General features: G+C 56.1%; 1 protein-coding gene across 1 annotated transcript; it reads right to left on the reverse strand.

The window, feature by feature from the left end:
- Positions 1-12,098: 12,098 nt before the first annotated feature.
- On the reverse strand, positions 12,099-19,742 carry LOC123181889 (xylan glycosyltransferase MUCI21). Its single transcript, XM_044594296.1, has 4 exons — positions 19,118-19,742; positions 18,862-18,987; positions 18,132-18,737; positions 12,099-13,077 (listed from the first exon to the last, which is right to left on the reverse strand). The coding sequence occupies exons 1-4, from the start codon at positions 19,353-19,355 to the stop codon at positions 12,377-12,379; spliced, it is 1,671 nt and encodes a 556-aa protein (XP_044450231.1). The 5' UTR covers positions 19,356-19,742; the 3' UTR covers positions 12,099-12,376.
- Between the last annotated feature and the right edge of the window lie 557 nt (positions 19,743-20,299).

The following is a 20,299-nucleotide window of genomic DNA, read 5'->3' on the forward strand; positions in this document are numbered from 1 at the left end:
TTCGTGCTTTTAGGAAAATGTTCTGGAATTTTCAAAATATTTTTGTTTTTAAAAATGTTGTCAAAATTTACAAAAATGTAGCGTTTTAGCAATATTTTCGACTTTCAAAAGATGTACCTTTTTTCAAGTTTTTTGTACAAATTGAGAAAATGTTCGCTTTTTTGAAAATGTTCGGGAATTCAAAAAATACAGTTTTAAAAGTTGTTTTGAAATTTGAAAATTGTTCGCGTTTGGCAAATTCCTTAATTTCGAAAGAGTCATAGAAATTTGAATATTTTTTTTTCAATTTCTTAAGTAATGTTCAGTTTACGCCACTGCTCGTGGTTGTTTTTCTACGTGGTGGTATGTTTTTGTCAACAAAACTCTGAAGCCGTACTGGCTAGCAAGGATAGTGCACCAACAGGAGATCCACGGTTCGAATCCCACCTTGTGTGCGTTGTTGTTTTTGGGCTGGCCCAGTCAGGCGCGTCCTGTGCAAAAGGACGCCCTTTTCCGGCAAATAGGAGCTCCCCTGGGGGAACACCACGAACCCAGCTCTGCCTCACTTACCAATGCGGCAAGCAATTTTATTTTAGAAACAAGCATATCTATTACTCCCTTCGTCCGAAAATAGATGAACCAACTTTGTATTAACTTTAAAGTTAATACAAAGGGCGCGGCCACCGCCTTCGCGTCTACTATTAACCTGTCTATGCTGCAACAAGAGAGATGGAGAGTGCGCGTACGGACGAGCGCTCTCCACCTCCGTCCCGGCCAGCCACACCCCGTGCCCCGCCGGCGGCGGACCCCCTCAGCCCCTGCCGTGCTTCGTCGCCGCCCCTTGGGCTGGACTTCACCGACAGTCCTCTCTCCTCCCCTTCTCCATCCCCTCCTATCGCTGCTGCTACCTTCAAAGCTGCGCTGCTGTCTACGCCGGCCTACTCAGCGGCTGGCACACCCCATGCCTGCCCCTCTGCCACCACCACCCACCTCTCCTCCGCTTCGAGTGCGTTCGATGGTGCGCTTCCACGCGCGGGCGGCCGGCTAGTCCCCTCCCCGGGGCTGCGCAGCGGAGTTCGCGGCACGCCGTCGCCCTCGGGTGCCATTCATGGGGGCCTGCCACCCTCTGTTGCGCCCGCGCCCCCACCCCCCGCGCTCCAAGCCGCATTGAAGCTTTGTCTGTGCACGGGAGTAAACGCTCCTGGAAAAGGCTGAGCCGGGCTCAGCGTTTGGATGAGATGCGTCATGCTCACGGCGGCTTTAATGGTCGTGCCATGCCACGCATCCCCGGCCTCTCCTCCTCGACGCCCTTCCTCTCCCTTCTTAAGGAGAGGGCTGATGGTCACTGCTTCAAGTGTCTCTCCCCCCTCCACCGTGTTCGCAGCTGCACTGCCTCTGCCCCCTCCTGCTTCCTTTGCGGCGTCTCCGGCCACAAAGCGCGGAACTGCTCCGTTGTCCCAAAGCCGCCTGTCCAGTGCCGTGTTGTGTTCCCTCCTGGGCACCCCAACTCCTCCCGCCTACATCCCTCCACGCGCCTGACCTTCCCCAGCGACCACCCTGTCTCGCTTCGCCAGCCGGTGTCCGCTCGTATCTCACTTCCCTCCCCTCCTCCACCGGGCTCCTCTTGCCTTCCACACGCCGTTTCATCTGCCGGCTCGTCGATTCTTGGGCCTGTGCCTTGCTTTCCTGCGCGCGAGGCTCCCCCTGCTCCATCGCAAGTGCCAGTCATGGACTCGGCTCGGATCCCGGGCGATGCCGAGAACCGCCCTGAGTTCGTCTCCGGCGTGGCTCCCTTCACGACGGTGATGCACTCCGCCGAGCACTTCTGCGAGCGCCACGGTGCCATCCTCGTCACCCTTGGCAACCGGCCGCGCCTGTCCGTCGGGCAGGTTTGCGACGCGATCGCGCGCCGCTTCGCCCTCGCCCCCGGCTCTTTCTCCATCACCATGCTGGCCCATGTCGGTGACTTATTCGTCCTCTTCAACGATGCCGTGGTGCGCAACGTCGCCACCAGCATGCCGGACTCCCTACGTGTGGGCGCCGCCTCGCTTGGGTTCCGCCCTTGGACGCGGTTCATTGGCGCGTCCCTTGCGCCGCTGCCGTACCGGGCTCGCATCTGCCCCGAGGGCGTGCCAGAGCACGGTCGCCACCTCGAGTCGGTGGCCGTCCTCTTCAAGAACAACTGCCTGATGGACTGCGTCGACGACATCCACCCCACTGACCAAGACGCCGCCTGCTTCTGCGTCTGGATTTGGACGGCTGATCCGGAGGGCATCGCTCGCCGTGGCTCTTTGGGCCTGGAGGAGCGGCCGCGCGCTGCGTCGCCGCTGCTTGACTTCCCCGAGTTAGGCATCTCCGAGCAGCCGCCGTCGCATGAAGGCCCGGCGAACGTCCTGTCGTACCCGATCCTGCTGCACCTTGACAAGGTGTGGGACTACTCGCCTCGCTCCCCCGTCTCCGGCGCCAGCAGCCACTCCGCCCAAAGCGGCATCCCAAGCAGCATCTCCGACGGCGACGACGTGCTCCCACGCAAGCGCTCCCTCGGCTGGCGCTATGCGTACGAGGACAACCCCAGGCATCTTTCGCGCCGCCCTGCTCACCTGCGCCTCGGCCCGCGACGCCGCGACCACTCTCCGGATGATGGTGCTAGCGGCGGCTCGGCGGGTGGCCGGCATGCACCTCGTCGCACCCTCCACGGTGCTGGCTCTGCTGCTTCGCTCGGTGGAGCGAGCGGCAACGCCGGTGGCCACTACGCCGGCAACATCGGTTGGCGGCGCCGTCAACATGCACCCTCTCACGACGTCAACGGCGCCATTGACGGAGAGGTAACGGCGTCCCCTTCGTCCGTCGCCGCTCCCCCAGTCTTGAAGGGCACGGCCAACGCGTTGCCTCTCCCTGCCTTGGAGAGCACGGCCAACGCGCAGTGCGATGGCGCTGCACTGCCGCGCCCTGACACGCGTGCCCTGCCTTGCAGCTCCCTGCCTGTCTCGAGCCCAGCACCGCTTCTGCCTGCCTTCCCTCTCCTGCAGTCCGGCTTGCAACCTTTTGTTGCCATGGCTTCTACGCCTCCTTCCCTTTCTGGGCAACCTACGCCTGCTTGCTATGCCGCCCCTCTGGTGGCCTAGCCCCTGCCCTCGCTGTCGCTGCCTTGCCCCACACTGCTGCTGATGCGGTCGCCGCGCCCACGCTGCCGCTCTCTCATACATTGGCTCCTAGCGCTGAACTAGCTGCTGCTGACTGCTCCATGCATCTGCTCGGCCAGGAAGCTGACAACTCGCTGGTAAACCCTGTTCCCGGCTTCATTGGGGACGCGCCAACAGGCCTCTCCCTGGGCCTATCGGCATGTCTAGCCCGGCCCATGTTGCAACCCCCACCCCACGCAGCCCACCTACTGCTACAGAGAGAACATCTGCTCCCCAGCCCACTGGGCCTCTTGCCAATGCTGCTGATGCTGCTATTTCGCCCACCACCATGCTGGATCCGCCTCTCCACCCCGTGTCATCCTCTGCTGCGCCGTTCCTCACTGCCATTTGCGCTGAGATCCAGCCTCCACTCATCGCCTCCCCTCCGGCGACTCGTACGCTGCCGCAGCCGGCGGCCACCCCGGCCAGATGCACCAGTCGCCGTCTCGCTGGGCAGCCTGCCGCCGGCCTCTCCACCATCGAGCGGGCCCGCAGCGTGCTCCGTAAGAAGTGGGGAATCGCCGGCGACCTCGACGACAAAGCCACCGAGGAGGCCATGATGCAGAACTTCATCGACATGTTCAAGGAGCCGCTCAGCGCTGACGAGATTGAGGCGGTCAAGGCCCTCTTCTCGTCGGTCCAGCTGACCAAGGGGAGGCCAAGCTCCAAGGGCCGCCCAGCCGCCGTTCGCCGGCTGCGCGACCGGCACGGTTCTGCCGCTTAGGTGGGCCTCTGGTTCCTCGTCGACCTCCTCGCCATGCCTGCCTCGACTCCATGCTCGTAGCACCGCCAACCGGTCTCTGCAGTTGTATCTGCCATGTACTTTGTGCTAGTTCTTCTTCTGCTCTGTTCTTCTTCAGTTTCCCATATGGGCTCTTCTCCGTCAGTCATGTACCCCCAAGTCCAGTTGTTTCCCGATGAGTGAGCACAACTGTACCATCCTAAACTGGAACGTCCGAGGCCTCAACAATCCCGCTCGTCGCCAGGTTGTCCGTAACGTCGTTACACAAACTCGTTCCACTGTAATCTGTCTTCAAGAAACTAAGATTGCCAACATTGATCGCTCGCTCGTTTTAGAGCTGCTGGGAAGCAACTTCGCTGACTCATTCCGCTCCCTCCTAGCCGATGGCACCAGAGGGGGTATCCTCCTGGCCTTCTCGTCAGATTATTTCAACATCATTAACTCCAGTGCCACCACCAATACTATTTCTGCCTCCGTCTCCATGCGCGCCTCATCTGCCTCATGGAGCATCTCTGCGGTTTATGACCCTCAAACGGATGCTGACAAATTCAGTTTCATCTCTGAACTGTGCTCTCTCAAAGTATCCATGCTTCCCTCTTGGGTTCTCCTTGGGGATTTCAACCTTCTCTGTCGAGCCGGTGATAAAAGCAACGGTGCCATCAATAGGCGCCTTATCAACAGCTTCCGTTGGGCGCTGAACTTCCTTGAGCTTGACGAACTGCGCCTCCATGGTCGCCGTTACACTTGGGCTAGCACTTGCCCGCAGCAGACCAAAACAAAGATTGATCACGTCTTCTGCTCAACGGAATGGGGTCTCCTCTTCCCTGAATGCCACCTCCGTGCAACTTCCTCTTCCATCTCGGACCACTGTGTTATGCTCCTCACGGGCCAAATCAATCACAAACGGTTCTCGGGGTTCCGTTTTGAGAATTATTGGCTGAAGCTTCGAGGGTTCAGAGAAATTGTTGCTGATTCCTGGCAGACGCCCGTGCTTCACGTCGACCCCATGTGGAGGCTGCACCTCAAGCTGTCCCGCCTGGCCAAATCCCTACGGCTGTGGAGCCGCCACCGCGTGGGGAACATTGCCTTGCTATCTGCCATCGCTGAGCTGGTGATCCTGGGCCTCGACTCAGTGCAAGATGGCCGCCATCTATCCATTGCGGAAATGGCTCTGCGGCTGCACTTGAAGCACAAGGTTCTCGGTCTATCAGCCATCCAGCGAGTGCGGATCCGGCAAAGATCGCGCATTCTCTACCTCCGAGCCAATGACGCCGACTCCAAACTTTTCCACATCAAGGCCAACGGCCGCCGCCGGCGCAATTTCATCCCTGTCCTTGACTCTGGAACTGCTATGCTCACCTTGCAAGACGAGAAGCAGCTTGCGCTCCTTCATCACTTCAACAGCACTCTCGGCACTCCATCCCGCAGGGGGTGCACGATCAATTGGGAGTACCTAGGGATGCCAAGACATGATCTCTCTGCCCTGGAGGTGGATTTTTCGGAGGAGGAAATCAGGACTGTTGTGTTTGACATGCCGTCTGGGAAAGCTCCGGGACCGGACGGATTCACGGCTGACTTCTTCAAATGCTGTTGGGATACCATTAAGGGTGATCTCATAGCTGCTATCAACCAGCTTTTCTGTCTCCGGGCCAACTGTTGGAACCTGCTAAACTCGGCCTTCATCACCCTCCTGCCTAAGTCGTCTGATGCGGTCAGAATTAAGGACTTCAGGCCCATTAGCCTAATGCACTCCATCGGCAAGATTGTGTGCAAGCTGCTCGCTAACCGGTTGGCTCCTTTCCTGCATCAGATTGTGCCCCACTCGCAGAGTGAATTCATCAAAAGCAGAAGCATTCACGACAACTTCATGTATGTCAAGAACACGGTTAAGATGTTGCACCGTTGTAAGGAACCGGCCCTTCTCCTCAAGCTCGACATTGCTAGTGCGTTTGACTCTGTATCCTGGAGATATATGTTCGAGCTCATGTCTGCGACCGGATTCGGCCCCCGGTGGTGTGACATCATGGCACTCATGTGGAGTTCTGCTTCTTCCCGGATAATGGTTAATGGGCAGCTTGGTGCTCCATTCTTTCACCAAAAGGGGCTCCGACAGGGAGACCCAGTGTCACCGATGTTGTTCACTCTGGCAATTGCGCCCGTACACTGGCTCCTGGAGAAGGCTGGCTCGGTTGGTGCCCTATCTGTGCTAAGGTTGCCCCCCTCCAGGCTGCGGATCAGCCTTTATGCTGACGACGCTGCACTTTTCATCGCTCCAACTCCGCAGGAAATTGAAACCACGAAGGAGATCCTGAGGGTTTTTGGCTCTGCCTCCGGACTTATGGCCAATGTGCAAAAAAGTGCCTTCTTCCCAATTGCATGCGAGAACATTGATCTGCCCTCTTTGCTGCATCAGTTCCCCGTGCCTCTGGCTCAGTTCCCATGCAAGTACCTCGGCCTACCTCTTCACTTCAACAAGATCACCCGGGCTGACATTCAGCCAACTCTGGACAAGATGGCTTCCAGGTTGCAGATTTGGAGAGGCAGGCTGCTCTCTGGTGACGCTCGCCTCAAGCTAGTAAACTTGGTGCTCTCTGCAATTCTTGTTCATCTCCTATCTATTTTCAAACTGGATGGTTGGGCGATTAGGCAAATGGATAAGCTTCGCAGGAACTTCCTTTGGCGTTCTAAGCCGGATGCCGACAAGGGCCTTGCTCTCATCAACTGGAGCACAGTTTGCCGTCCCAAGAGGCTGGGAGGCCTTGGAGTACTAGATCTGAATCGGTTCAGTAGAGCTCTTCGCCTCAGATGGAAGTGGTACGAATGGACTGACAAGGACCGGCCCTGGACGGGCACTGAGATCCCGTGTGACAAGGATGATCCTGCCCTCTTCTCTGCTTCCACGGTGGTTACCATTGGGAATGGAAATTCTGCCAACTTCTGGAATGATAGATGGTTGGATGGACATGTGCCACGGCTCCTTGCTCCGGAGATCTTCAAGCTATGCTCCCGCAAAAACCTCTGTGTCTTTGATGCTGTCTCAAACAAGAAATGGTTGCTGGGCCTCCAGATCTCTGACATCTCGCAGCTCAGGCAGTTTGTTGCCCTCTGGACTCGGGTGCAACAGGTAATTCTGGACCCCCTTGCCTCTGACTCCATCTCCTGGGTCTGGAACAGCTCCCAATCCTACTCCGCGTCCTCGGCATATCAATGTCAGTTCCTGGGCTCTGTCTCTCCAGCTCAACTTGATAAGATGTGGACAGTACAAGTGGAAGCCAAGTGCAAGTTCTTCATGTGGCTCTGGCTATGGGGTCGTATCCTCACAGCCAATAACCTGGCTATACGTGGAATCCCACACGATGACATCTGCAGCTTCTGTGATCAGGATGATGAGACGCCCTACCACCTAATTCTTGCTTGCCCGTTTGCTCGTACGATCTGGATTTTGGTGGGAAACGACCTTGCCATGCCCATTCTTGCCACCAACGCTCAGATCGCTGTCTCAATCAAGCACTGGTGGGACGACTTGACTTCAGGCCTCCCGAGAGCTACAAAGAAGGCGGCCATCTACACTGCTTGGAACACCTGGAAGGAACGGAACCGCCGAGTGTTCGAGCACCATTCGCTCCAGGAAGCTGCTATCCTTCATCTCATCAAGCAAGACATCTACATCGCCTCCAGCTCCGCTCGGTGGCTATCTGATGTAGAAAACTACCCGCCTCCAGAGTCGGACTGATTGTTGTAATATCTTGGTGCGGGTCACCCTAACCCCAATGTGTGTACCGTGACATTTGTATTTCTTTTACTCCTTCTTAATATATTAAGGCAGCCGAACTGCCGGTTCCTCCAAATAATACAAAGTTGGGTCGTCTATTTTGGAACGGAGGGAGTATGTTTTATATTGAAAGAAGCGCTAACGCCACACAGCTCTATTGGGCCTCGGCCTGTGCTCTAGCTGCTGGAACAACTCCATCGGCGTGGGATCATAAAAAAACCGATATTCCAATTAAAACCATGACTATTTTGTCCTGAATAATCCCACCTCGCTACGCAAAATTGATTCTCATCAATTTACATTCGTCCAACACCGTTGGCTACTGTGAGCTAACTAAACGGATGATAGCAATATAGACATGGGCATTTCCCTGTATGCTACTAGATGTACGGCAAGGCGTATGCGTTTAATTCCTTGCTGATATGATTTATTTATTTATTGAGACAGGCTCGGGATGCTCGGGGGAAACCCTAGATCTGGGTCTTCCGGATCGGACGATGATGGCGTTTTATCGTTTTCCCTCCTAGGGGCATCGTTTTGGAGCAAGTGATGGCCGGGGTGATGGTGGAGCGGTACTTCATCTCACACATTGATGGCGGCGGAGATCGGCGGCATGGCGCTGTGGAGGCTCGGCGTCCGATGCGCGGAGATGGACTCGCGCAGGAGGAGGTAGATGTCTGGCGTCATGGTGACGTTGATGGCAGAGTGGCCAGACAAGGTAGAAGCCTCAATATGATCTGAAGACGGAATTGTGGAAGATGGCAGCGACGACACACGAGTGCGTCTGACCGGATTGTGCCCTAGACCCGATATGTGGCTCGGCTGGGGCTTCCGGCTTTTGATGTTAGGCTTAGGTGAGTGGTTTGGGTAGTGGACCAGCTAGCACCCCTTCATCATATGGATAGGAGTAGCGGCATATGTTGCCAAGATGGTGGATTCAGGTATATTGTTTGTAATACTTTGTAAGGTCCTCGAGAATAATCAATAAAGTGGCCGTATGCATCTCCCAAATGCAGAGGCCGGGGGTCATCCTCCTTTTCTAAAAAAAATTGAGACTTGGCGTGTGGCTCCCTGTTGCCGGATGTTGCATTATTGGTCACCTTCGTGGGTGGGAGAAATAACATTTTTTAATCAAATCCGTAACTAGGCGTTGTGCGAGCACATAACCCATAATTTTCTCTCCGTTACAACAACGCATGGGCATATGTGCTATTAATACATCAAAACATCGATTAGAGCATCCCTAGCCGTTCTGCCCCCTAGGGGCTTGAAATATCGCCGCCTGGGGGTGCGCCAGCAAAAATATCAGCTTGGGGGCGATCGGTGTCGGTTTATCAAGATGAGGATTTTGTCACGGAAAGTGGTCTCGGATGCACTAGCAACTAACTCTTGTAAAAAGTATCGTCATATATCTACAAGAGACACCTGTCCCCTATGCGCGAAGGATAAGGAGTCCAACTTCCATGCCCTAATTACATGTGATCATGGCAGGAAGTGTGGCGACAGATGAGGATGGTGTGGAGCTTACCACGCCAAGAACTGCTGCAGGATACAGGGCAGGACTGGTTACTAAATGTGTTGACAAACTGTGATGAGTTTATGAGGGCATGTGTGATCATGCTGATTTGGCACATTTGGTCTCTCCGGTCAGATTTGGCTCATGGCAAGGAAGTGCCTTCAGTGGCTACAACAGTTTCATATTTGCAGAGTTACATGCAGAGTCCTTAGATCTATCCAGAAAATATTCTACAGAGGAGATTATCAAAGGAAAGATGCCTATGTGGCGGGAGGAGCCGGCTGTCGCGCGGAAGGAGGCCATAGCTCAACCATGGCCGAAGCCACCACCGGGGAAGGTGGCCCTATCTGTTGATGGTGCCTTCCTACAATCGGATGGGTCAGCAGCGGCAGGGATGGTATTGAGGAGACATGATGGGAGTGTAATCTTCTCGGCATACCGGTGCATCTTTAACTTTAATAAAGCTTTGGAAGCGGAGTTGCATGCGCTAATGCAAGGTATGGCGTTAGCTATCCAGCATTGTGAGCTACCTATCATTGTCCAGTCGGACTCTTCTGTCGCCCTTTCCGCCTTGACTGGCGACAGTTTATCTAGATCTGCCTACGGGCATTTAGTTGCTGAGATTCGTCATCTTATGGTAGATAGAGTTTTCATTCCCTCGAAAATTAGTCGTGTGCAAAATAGGGAAGCAGATCGTTTGGCCCTGTATAGTCGTACAGAAAGTACTACTGCTGTATGGCTTGGACGAGGTCCATCGTGTATTGAGGATCTCTTGCCTCCTGATTGTAACCCTATCCCTATGGAATAAAATTCTTCTACCAGCGCAAAAAAAAACTAGACGATTTCCGTTGATATTTGTACATAAACTTAAAAACATGAATTTAAAACTAACTTAAAACAACCAGTACGCCTGGCACTACTACCCCGCCCGCCTTCTACATGCCGAGGAGCATGTAGAACCGGGTGTAGTCGTCGTCGCCGCAATCGTGTGTGCCTTCGCCGTCCCTGCTGCACCCCTGACCAGCGTCGCCGATGCGAGGGGGTTGGATGGCCCGGGCGGCGATCTCCTCGAGGGCGCGGCGCTAGCACTCCACCTGCTCGCGGACGTAGTCCGCCTTCGCCCATTTAAGGGCGGTATCGTCGCGGCGGCCATGTCCGCGTGCTCCTTCTTCACGGGGAACAACCCCGGCTCGGTCTTCGGCCTGACGAGCCGGGAAGAAGAAGGAGACGGGCGGCCGCCCTCGTGGATGACAAGGGCGCCGCCGCAGGTGCGGCGCCCGAGCGACGTCTCCTGTGGCTCCGGCTTGACGGGGCGGAGCGCCGGCAAACCGGAGGAGAGGGAGCCAGAGCCCGACGACGAGGAGATCGCCGTCTCCATCCGTCCCGGCATCCAGGAGCTGCTGCGATGGCGCGAGGTGGGGGGCACCGGGTACTCCAGGCGCGGCGTGTTGCCGGCCTCGGTGCTCGAGGACGGCTTCGAGGGTGCGGCCAGGGACGCCCCACCATCGACGCCGCCCCTCGGAGTTGTGGCGGCCGCGGGGTTCGATGCCGTTCGAGGAGGCGAGTTGGTCGGTGTGGCGTCGTTCGAAGTACGCCGTCCACAGCGTGTTGCTGTCAGGGGCGTACCTCGGCTGGTTACGCACCTCCTCCATCAGCGAGGACTAGATGCGGGTGATCTCGGCGCGCCGGTGGGCTCAAGTGGCGCCGGCGCTCAGCTTCCACGTGCTCGCCACCCGCATGTCCGACGGTGCCGGGTAGTCGGCCTCGTAGAGGTGCCGTGCCTCGTCCTCGTGCAGGTGACGGCGACCGAAGCCATTGGCCGCCGCGCCGTCGCCTGGGTAACGATCGGCCATGCTCGTCGGCGGGGAGAAAGGGAGAGGAGAGGCGAGCTCGGTCGAGAGGGGCGTCGGCGGCGAGAGGAGGAGCCGTGGCGAATGGAGTGTGTGTGCTCCCCGGTGAGGGAGGGACGACTTTTTATAGCCGGGCTTGGGCGGTGGGAGCGGCCGACGTGTGTACGCGTGGCGGGCTCGGGCAGGACGCGCGTCGCTGCGCCTTCACTGCGCTGCCCGTGAGGCATCAATGGAGGCTGACCGGCGCGGTAGCCTTGGCATTGATTCCCCAGTGGAACCAAGGTGATAAGGACGACGATGCGCCGGGGTTGCTAACTCGGCGGGCCTGCCGTTCTTTCGCTTCAAAAACGGTTCCCCCGGCGCCCCCTAGCGCGCCGGGTTCGGCCTGGGTCCCTCGGCGCAAGTTTCGATTCTAACCGGCGAAAATTAGGTTCTTAAAGACACGAATGAGCCTTTTATCGCCGGCGCTGAAAAATGACCTTGAAGGGGCCTGTTGTAGGCGCAGCTGGAGATGCTCCTAGACTCCTACCCGTGGCTACGGTCACCCGCCGGCATCCAGCCTCAGTACTCAGCGCTGTGCTGATTGTGCGAGAGGACAAGTGTCTCCATGTCAGCATTACTAGCACACCTCGGCGTTCACGTCGGCTCCACCTCACGCCCCCTCTGCCGCGCACCTGTCGGTGAGCGAAACACGCGGCTGCCATGCCGTCAGAGGTAAAAGACAAGATGCATGAGCCACGTGCTGCTCGCGCCACGGAATCCACTGTGGTAAAAAGAAGCAGATGAACAGAGCTGTCGTCTCCATGTCCGACCTTTTTCCTCCCTGACTCATCATCTTTCTCGTGAAAAAGCGGCTCTGCACTGTCACTCGTCTCGTCAAGGCCTTGTTGCTGATCAGTGATCACTCATCTCGGTCTCGATTCTACTGCACTTGACAAAAAATGAAAAATGAAAAGTAACACGGAGATTGGGGAAGAAAACTATGGCGATTGCTGCTGTGAACTTGACAAAAAAAGAGAACTATGGCGATTGCTGCTGTGAACTTGACTCGGAGGCCTAACATAAATTATTACTTCCCTAACAATAACATGAACTGAACGAATGTAGGAGTACTGTGCACGGGTGCTTCCAACCAATCCAATTCTATGTACATGATCTCCTCTTTTGTACTCGATATACTCTCCCTCCTCCCCCACCTCCAACCAGAAATAACACGAGAAGAAAGAAGAAGAAGAAGAAGAAGAAGAAGAAGAAGAAGAAGAAACACTGAGAAATTGACGGCTGTGGACTGTGATTCATTAACACCTAATTATCCGGGGCTCAAGGAGCCCCTTGCTACCTCACCGCTGCGTGGCTCGCGGCGGCGGGCTTGCCGCCGCACGCGGTGGCGTTCTTCTTGAGGTGCAGCTTGGCCGCCCGGAGCAGCTCGCCGAACCTCTTGATGCTGACGGTGACGTTCTGCCGGTCCATGTACACCTTCTTCATCTCCCACCAGCCCTGGCTGCTGATGACGGAGGGGTCCTGCACGACAGTGCTGTTGAGCCCGTACTCGGCGGCCAGCGAGCTCTCCTCGGGCGCCACCCGGTACTCGAGGTACTCCAGCCCGAGCTGCTGCGCCGGCTTGCCGTAGAAGGACTCGGCGGCCCAGTCGAGCCCCACGGGCACGATCTGGAGGAGCACCGTCCCGGGCCGCATGAAGAGGAAGTGGGTGACCGCCGCCCCGTGCACGGCCACCATGGCGTCGGCCGAGGCGAGCGCCGCGTGGATGACCGGGAGCGGCGTCTGGCGCCGGAGGTTCATGACGTGCGGCGCGAAGCCGGCGCGGCGGCAGGCGGTGACCACGTGCGGCAGGTTGAGGATCACCCGGTTCTGCTTGCGGATGAAGATGAGCATCTTGGGCTTGGCGGCCTTGGCGTGGTCGACGCACGGCCGGGACGGAGTCGCGAGAGGGAGCGGCAGCGGCGCCGACGATGTCGCCGACGGCTTCCCGCTGTAGCCCTGGTGGAGGAGCGCCTGGAAGTCCTTGATGCTCTTGCCTGCAAGCACGTGCAGAGATCCACGATATATATTAGCAATTGCATCAGTTCACTTACAGGTGCAGTTAATGTACTCCTAAACAAGGAACCCTAGTACTGTAGTATGACACTGTAATTGGGAAAGCAATTAAAAAGATTCACTTATTAACTGCGTTCCTTTCACTTATCATTATCAACTCCGTTTTATTCACCAAGTCCACGACATCAGCAGTGGTGCTGACATAGTGACATACCTCTCCGTTTCTAAATATTTGTCTTTTAGAGGTTTCAACAAGTAACTACATACGGAGCAAAATGAGTGAATCTACACTATAAAATATGTCTATATACATCCGTATGTGGTAACCATTTGAAATCTTAGAAAGACAAATACTTAGGAACGGAGGAAGTACTATCTAGTGTGAACAAATCAGTTTATCTGAGAGCTGCAGTCCGAAGTTGTGAGCGGGGCCTTGAACGTTCCCGTAAAAGAGGCGTTCCTAGACGCATCGCATTTCCCCAAAGAAGAAGACCAAACTTTTGCTGCTCATGTGACGGCGAGCGTCGTCGCCTCTCTACCTGCCTCGAGCTCGAGACATGGACCGAGCCAATCGCTCTCCATCAAATCCTACAAGGAGTATACATACAGTACAATGCACACTCCAAACACGTACTCCCTCCGTTCGGAATTACTTGTCGTAGAAATGGATGTATCTAGACGTATTTTAGTTATAGATACATTCATTTTATCCATTTTCGAGACAAGTAATTTGAAACGGAGGGAGTACGTGTAAACCCTAGCTATCTACACTTGAGAGCACGCAGACTAGCCACCTACAACTGGTCATAAGGCAGACATCAAATTATACTACTGCACTAATCAGCAGCTAGCCATCAATCATAGTCTAGTAGTGCTAGGTTATGCATGTCAATCACCAACCGGCCTATGGAAAACAGCGGCATGTAAACCCCTTTTGAATGTGCATTCCTCCCGATCCAGCTACGCAAATGGTCCACCCCATGCATTTCCGCGTCGCACCCCGAGATTGACTGGCCAGGCCCCGGCCTTTATTAACAAACGGACAGCTGGCCTCCGCTGCCTGCCGACGGCGCCTTTGCGTGCCCCGGTAGCCTCCGCCGCACGACGGGTTATTCCACGCCACGGCCAACCATCCGCGACCTACGCGAGATCTGAGAATGACGCAACGCCACTCCCGGATGTTACCATTGGCCAGCCCGGCTGCCATGCATGGAGTACTAGTTTTGCTCCAAGATCCAAGCCCCAAGTCAACTCTTACGTAATCCCCATTGTCAGCCAGCTAGTCAAGCATATGATTAACCCTCAACTAGTTGCTTGGGGGTACACAAGAGACTAGTAATTCAGAAGACAAAACTTGAAATACACAATACAGAAGTGCTGTGTCAGTGGGATCCATGCCAGAGATAATCGGATAAACGTTGAGATCGTGCAAAAGCTTTCTTCCAATCTACTCCCTCCGTTCTTTGTACTAACTTAAGTGGGTACGGAGGGAGTATAATGAGTGCCACTACTCCATTTTGACCAAGTGTGTGCAAACCCAGAAACCCTGCGGACGCAAACTCACCGACAGAAAAGTTGCACAAGTAAATAAATGCCATACCCCACCCCTGTAATTACTGCCTACCAAGTCTCTAGACTCACCACCCTTCTCCTTTCCCTTTTTAGCCTTCCTCAAAGGCCTTTTGCGGCACCCCAAATAAGTCCTCGCCTCCTTTCATTAAAGAGTTGGTTCCAGGGGCCTTTGCCGGTCAAAATCTGGAGCCTCTTTGCCTTGGTGGCCACAGTTATAAAATCGACTTTAAAAAAATTCCCGACCTCCAGATCACATGCATTCCCTTCTTTCGTTCTGCTTTAGTACCTGTGTAGATAGATAGATAAAAACCACGGGCCACTCAGCACTTGTGCATTCCTTTTCTTTTGCTTTGGATCAGCCACTACCAACCATCCATATTTTTTCTCTCAGTCCAGTAGTGTGATAATTGCAGTGCATCCATTGCCACTCCTAACACTGAACCACTAAACCCACAGACAGAGAAAAGCAGAGATTCAGGCCCAACTACGTGTGGCACCTCCCATACGTCACCCCGGCCGTGGGCTGTAGTGGTACTGTAGAACGGAGGCATCACCACGTACCATACGGCTGTAGAGGAAGCATGACGGAGCACGAAGCCGTTCGGGTGCTGCTCGCCCTTCTTTTCTCTCTAGTATATCACGCATGGTCCCTCCCAGCTCGAGCTTAGTACTACGTACATCTGTCACCCTCCCCTCCCTTGCACCCACGCTCGACTCGACGCTCCCACACACACACATCACCAGAGACTCTATCAGGCCTGTCAAAAGATAAACGAAACCAAAGGCGCATGTCGTGACGCTTTCGCCCGATCGGCTGACAGCAATGCCGTACCCGCCGACGCGCATCCGCGAGGGAGAGAGCAGCATTCCGTCAACCGGCGGCCAGCGACGAATAACTAATCATCCGGTGGGACGGGCCGATTAGGACATACGCGCGTGAGGCCTAGCGCTACGGCATGGTGGTGCTGTTCGCAGGGCCGCCCGGCGCCTCCGAGTCCCTACATGTCCTAGTCAAACCCACGGCCTATATCTCCTCTCTTATCACCAGCATTCCGATGTATCTTCTCAGCGGCCAAGAGCCTAACACCGCTGTCGCCATGCTACTAAACGAATGATCTCCCTGTCATGGCTCTCTCCCATCATCAATTAAAATGGGCGATGCAACGACGTCGCCGGGGGTGGATTAGGACAAAGGAGACGTACGGGTGCTGTTTTTTCCGTGCTCTTGTTCAATCAACCAGCTATTTCGTGCAATCTATCAATCAAAGAAATTAATTGATACCCATGACGTTACTATCAAGAGATAATACTAGAGTGTGTGTGTGTGTGTGTATATATATATATATATCGCACGATGCCTTCTGCAGGGCTCATACTAGAGTGTGTGTATATATATATCGCACGATGCCTTCTGCAATTGGGGAAGGATCCGCAAGCCTCATGCTGCCGCTCCTCTTGGCCGCTAGAGGACACGAGACGACACGAGGTGTAAATACATACAGGGGTAGTACCCAAACCGGGCACCGCATGTGGGCGTAAAAGAAGAGAAAATTTATGACACTGCCCCTATCCCCATTGCACATGCACTACGCCAAGAGAGAGACGCATGCTTAAACGCCTGGTAGTTCGATTTATAGAAACAAACACAAGCTAGCAACGCCCGATCGATATGGTAAGTGCGGCCCCGACACGAGGTAGGTAATTCTTTTTGCACAGGCACGCCCCCGCACCTACATCTACATGCCCGATCCGTCGAATCCAACTATTCTATGCGCATCTCCAATTCTGTTCTCTGACACGCTGATTTACTATTACCACGATCTGAACGAGTAACGTGCTCAGCTCCTCTAATCTACTACTGTAATTTAGCAGTACCATCTAGGAGTAGTTTATGGGTACAGCAGACCTAAGATCTGGCCCAACAGCGGGAGGATTAGTACTGCACTGCACTGCGTGTCGTACTGGCCGGTACATGGGTGTTTATGGGGCTATAAATGAATGGGCACATTACAGTACAATAACTCGGCGTCGGCGAGATTAATTTAAAAAAAAAATTGTCGGCGAGATTAATTGGAACCAACTACAACTGGGCTGCCAAGCCCAACGTGGAGGTGGGTACTGCGCCTTCCTTCGTGGAGCCCTCCTCGCATTTCCTGCCCTGCCCTGCCCTGCCCCATAAATAAATAATCGACGTACAAATCTCACCTAATATTTTATAAACCCATAACTAATTCCTCTGCTCTGCTCTGCTTTAATTCAAAAAATTGGAATGCACTGGCTGTGAACTCCTGTCACCACGCCATCCCAATTAAACTAACCCACTTGCGCAAGTAACTTTACTCTACTCGCAGTATATTAATTAACCAAAGTGTACTAGTGGAGTAGTGGCGCGCATTGACAATGCTGCACGAGCATTGCGTGCCCGGCCCCTGTCTATCTGCAGGGAAACGGAACGGGCGGGAGTAATAAATGGACCACCGGCAGTACGGCCAGTTACTTGCGATATTACCGGCGGACGATGTTACGCTCCATGCTCCGCGCACGAAAACGGCCACTCCCGCATCGGCGGCGACGTCGACGGGAGCACCGATCAGTCCGTCCGTCCGCCCGCCGAGCGCATCGGCCATAATCCGTTCCGTGCGCTTTGTTGGGTAACGCTTTTGCAAAAGCCGGCTTTTGCCTGCCCGTTTTCCGTAAAATAATCAATCCCCCGCCATGATCGATCTCGCCGCTCATCATCATCGCCGCGAGATTCCCCCGTCCGTCGTGCTCCCTCCCTCGCTCATCTGCTCACCCATCTCCTTTTGTGCATCCAACGAAAAAGCGCGCTCGCGCACATGCCGCTTACCGTTGCCGCCGGAGTGTCGAGCAGAGCAGGTGGCCGGAGATGCGCCGTACGGCGGGGCGCTGTGCGCGCGTGCGGCGTGTCGTCGCCACGCACCGATCGGACGGTCGTTTTCGCTGACGGCACGGCACAGCGCCGTGGAGCGTCGGATGCGTCACTTGCAATCTATCTACCCGCCCTAACCAACTGTTTGCGTACTAGGCCTAGTATAAAAACCAGAGGAGACGTGGTCGGGGGTAATTACCCCTGACCGCAGCTAATACCAGGGGGGAATGATTTATCCGACCAGAATTGGCACGGATCTCGACCGGGCCGCACGAATTCTCACGCGCCTTTTTGTTCCTCGCTAATCCCGTTCCCCTCCTTAAGCAACAAGCCGCCGCCGCTGACGCTGGCGAGAAGTTCGGCTCCACGGCGCCGGACGATCCCGAAATTCCAACGGAAAAACCCACCGAAATTTCTAACTAACTAACAAATCGACGTCGCAGCGCGCGCAATGGGCACAGCAGAATGCTGCTCCGTACTACTAGCGGTGGCAATTGAACTCGCGACGGCGATGTGATTGGGGAATTGGAATCTAGTAGCAGCGGGGGGAGGGGGGTTGAATTGGGAGCGTACCGTTGGGCATCAGCTTGGGGTCGACGACGAGCTCGCCGTGGATGCGGAGGCCGACGATCACCTCCGAGAAGCAGTGCACCCGGCGGTCGTACCGGAAGTCGATGATCTTGTAGTTGGTCAGCCGCTCCAGGATGGCGCCGTAGCGGCCCAGCCACCAGTAGTGGTACTCCAGCACCACCAGCACCACCTCGCCGCCGAACCGCTCCGCCGTCACGAACAGCGGGATCAGCCCGTCGCTGAACTCGTGGTACACGTTCCCCGTGTACCCGCCCGTCGAGAACACCACCGCCGGCACGCCCGCCGGGTGCCGCACGTCGCACCGCCGCCGCAGGCTGTCCCTCTCCCTCGCGTCGGTGCCGTTGCCGGCGTCCGCGGGAACAGGCACGATGGTCACCTCGTCGATGGACCGCATGATGCTCTCCTCGAACTTGCGCGTGTACGGCCGCACCTTCTCCGGCGCGGCGCCGCGGGGCGCGTTGTAGAGGAGCACCGACGAGGTGGACGGGTCCGTGCGCGCGTCGCCGCGGAGGTAGCACACGTCGCTGCGGTAGTGGCTCCGGTCACAGCAGAGCACGCCCTCCTCCGCCAGCCCGCCGCCGGCCTCGCCTGCGCACGCACCAATTCGCTCGCCATTAGCATCCCGCACGCAAATCAGCTAGCTAAGCTAAGCCAAGGGAGCAAGCAAGCAAGCGAGCGGCTAACTGAATAATAACTTGAGCGACGAGCTCACCGCTGATGAAGGCGGAGCACGGGAGGGACGCCGGAGAGCGGGTCTCCTGGCGGGCCTCGAGGCTGTTCTGGTTCGACGGCAGGTGGGTCTTGAACGCCTCCACATCCTCCCGCCGGTCCACGCGCTCTGGGAGCAGAGAACACACGTCACCATTACGGCCAAAAAGGGGGCGCATTTAACCCAGGAGGCGTGGCGGCGCGCTGCGAGCAAAGAAGAGAGAAACCGCAACCGAGCTGCGAGGGACCGGGCGGCGCACCTGAATCGGCGGTGTTGACGACGAGGGAGGAGCTGGGGATGCGGAGCACGGTGAATAGGCTGTAGACGGTGAGCACGAGCAGCGGCACGGCGCGGCAGGCGTAGCGGCCCCTGCCGCCGCCGGCGCCCCAGGGCTTCCTGTGCGGCGGCGACGGCGGCGGGGACCTCCGGATCCACGACAGGCTGCCGGAGAGCGACGGCTTGGGCTTGTGATGGTGATGCTGCTGCGGCTGCTGCATCCTCCCTCCCGCTCCCTCCCTCCGCGCCAGCAACCAAGCAAGCAAAGCAAGCTCCCCGCTCCTCCTCCTGCCCGCGCTCTCACCGCCGCATGCTCCGCTCCGGCGCTCCCCGCGCTCTGCCCGCCGCCCCTCTCGGCGCGCCCCGCAAGCCGAGCCGAGCGCCGGACAGCACGGGGCCAATTGGGGAGAGCAGGAGGGCCGCGAGGGGGGCTTTTGCCTTTGCCGGAGACGACGGGTGGGCTGGCTGGCCAAGAGTAATAGCTGGTCACGATCAGAGGGCAAGGGGGCGGGGGAGGGGAGGAGGAGGTGGGGAGGGGGTAATGAAGATTGAAGAGAGGGAGGGAATAGGAATACAGAACACTTTGGAATCACATGGAGGACAAGGGGGAACACGACCCAACAGGGTGGTTTGATGACGCTAATTATATACGCCCGCGGGTGCTAACCCCTCTCCTCCTCGCTGTCCCGGCCTACTAATCTGCGATCGCCGCCGGGGAGGGTCAAAATCATATGCCGCATGTGTGCAAAACGCAGGGCCGATCTGGGGAATTTTTAGAAGTTTCTGCGCTGTCTTTCGGCTCTACAGCCCCGCGTTGTTGGTTTCCGGAACGAGGGTTTTTCGTGAAAGGAAAACGGCTTTTGCCGTGTCGTGTTTGCCTTTTACGTCGTCTTGACTGGATGCGATGACGGCTTAAAACGTTTGTAATGGCGTGCGTTGCCGGCGACGTGGCCGGGGCTGCCTCGCCTAAAACTGTTTGGGTTATTAGTACGGCTGTCACTGTTTGCGGCATTGCAAGAGCTTCTGGTAGATCTTGGCAATTTGCCAGCACATGGCCGGCCGTCCTTCCGGGGAAATCACCTCCTACACTGACGTAATCTTAGGGTTTGACTCCGACGAAACCCTAGCTCTGCTCTCGGGTTCTCTCCATCCTCGCCGCACATTG

This window comes from Triticum aestivum, chromosome 1D, assembly GCF_018294505.1.
Source record: "Triticum aestivum cultivar Chinese Spring chromosome 1D, IWGSC CS RefSeq v2.1, whole genome shotgun sequence".
Taxonomy (NCBI): Eukaryota; Viridiplantae; Streptophyta; class Magnoliopsida; order Poales; family Poaceae; genus Triticum; species Triticum aestivum.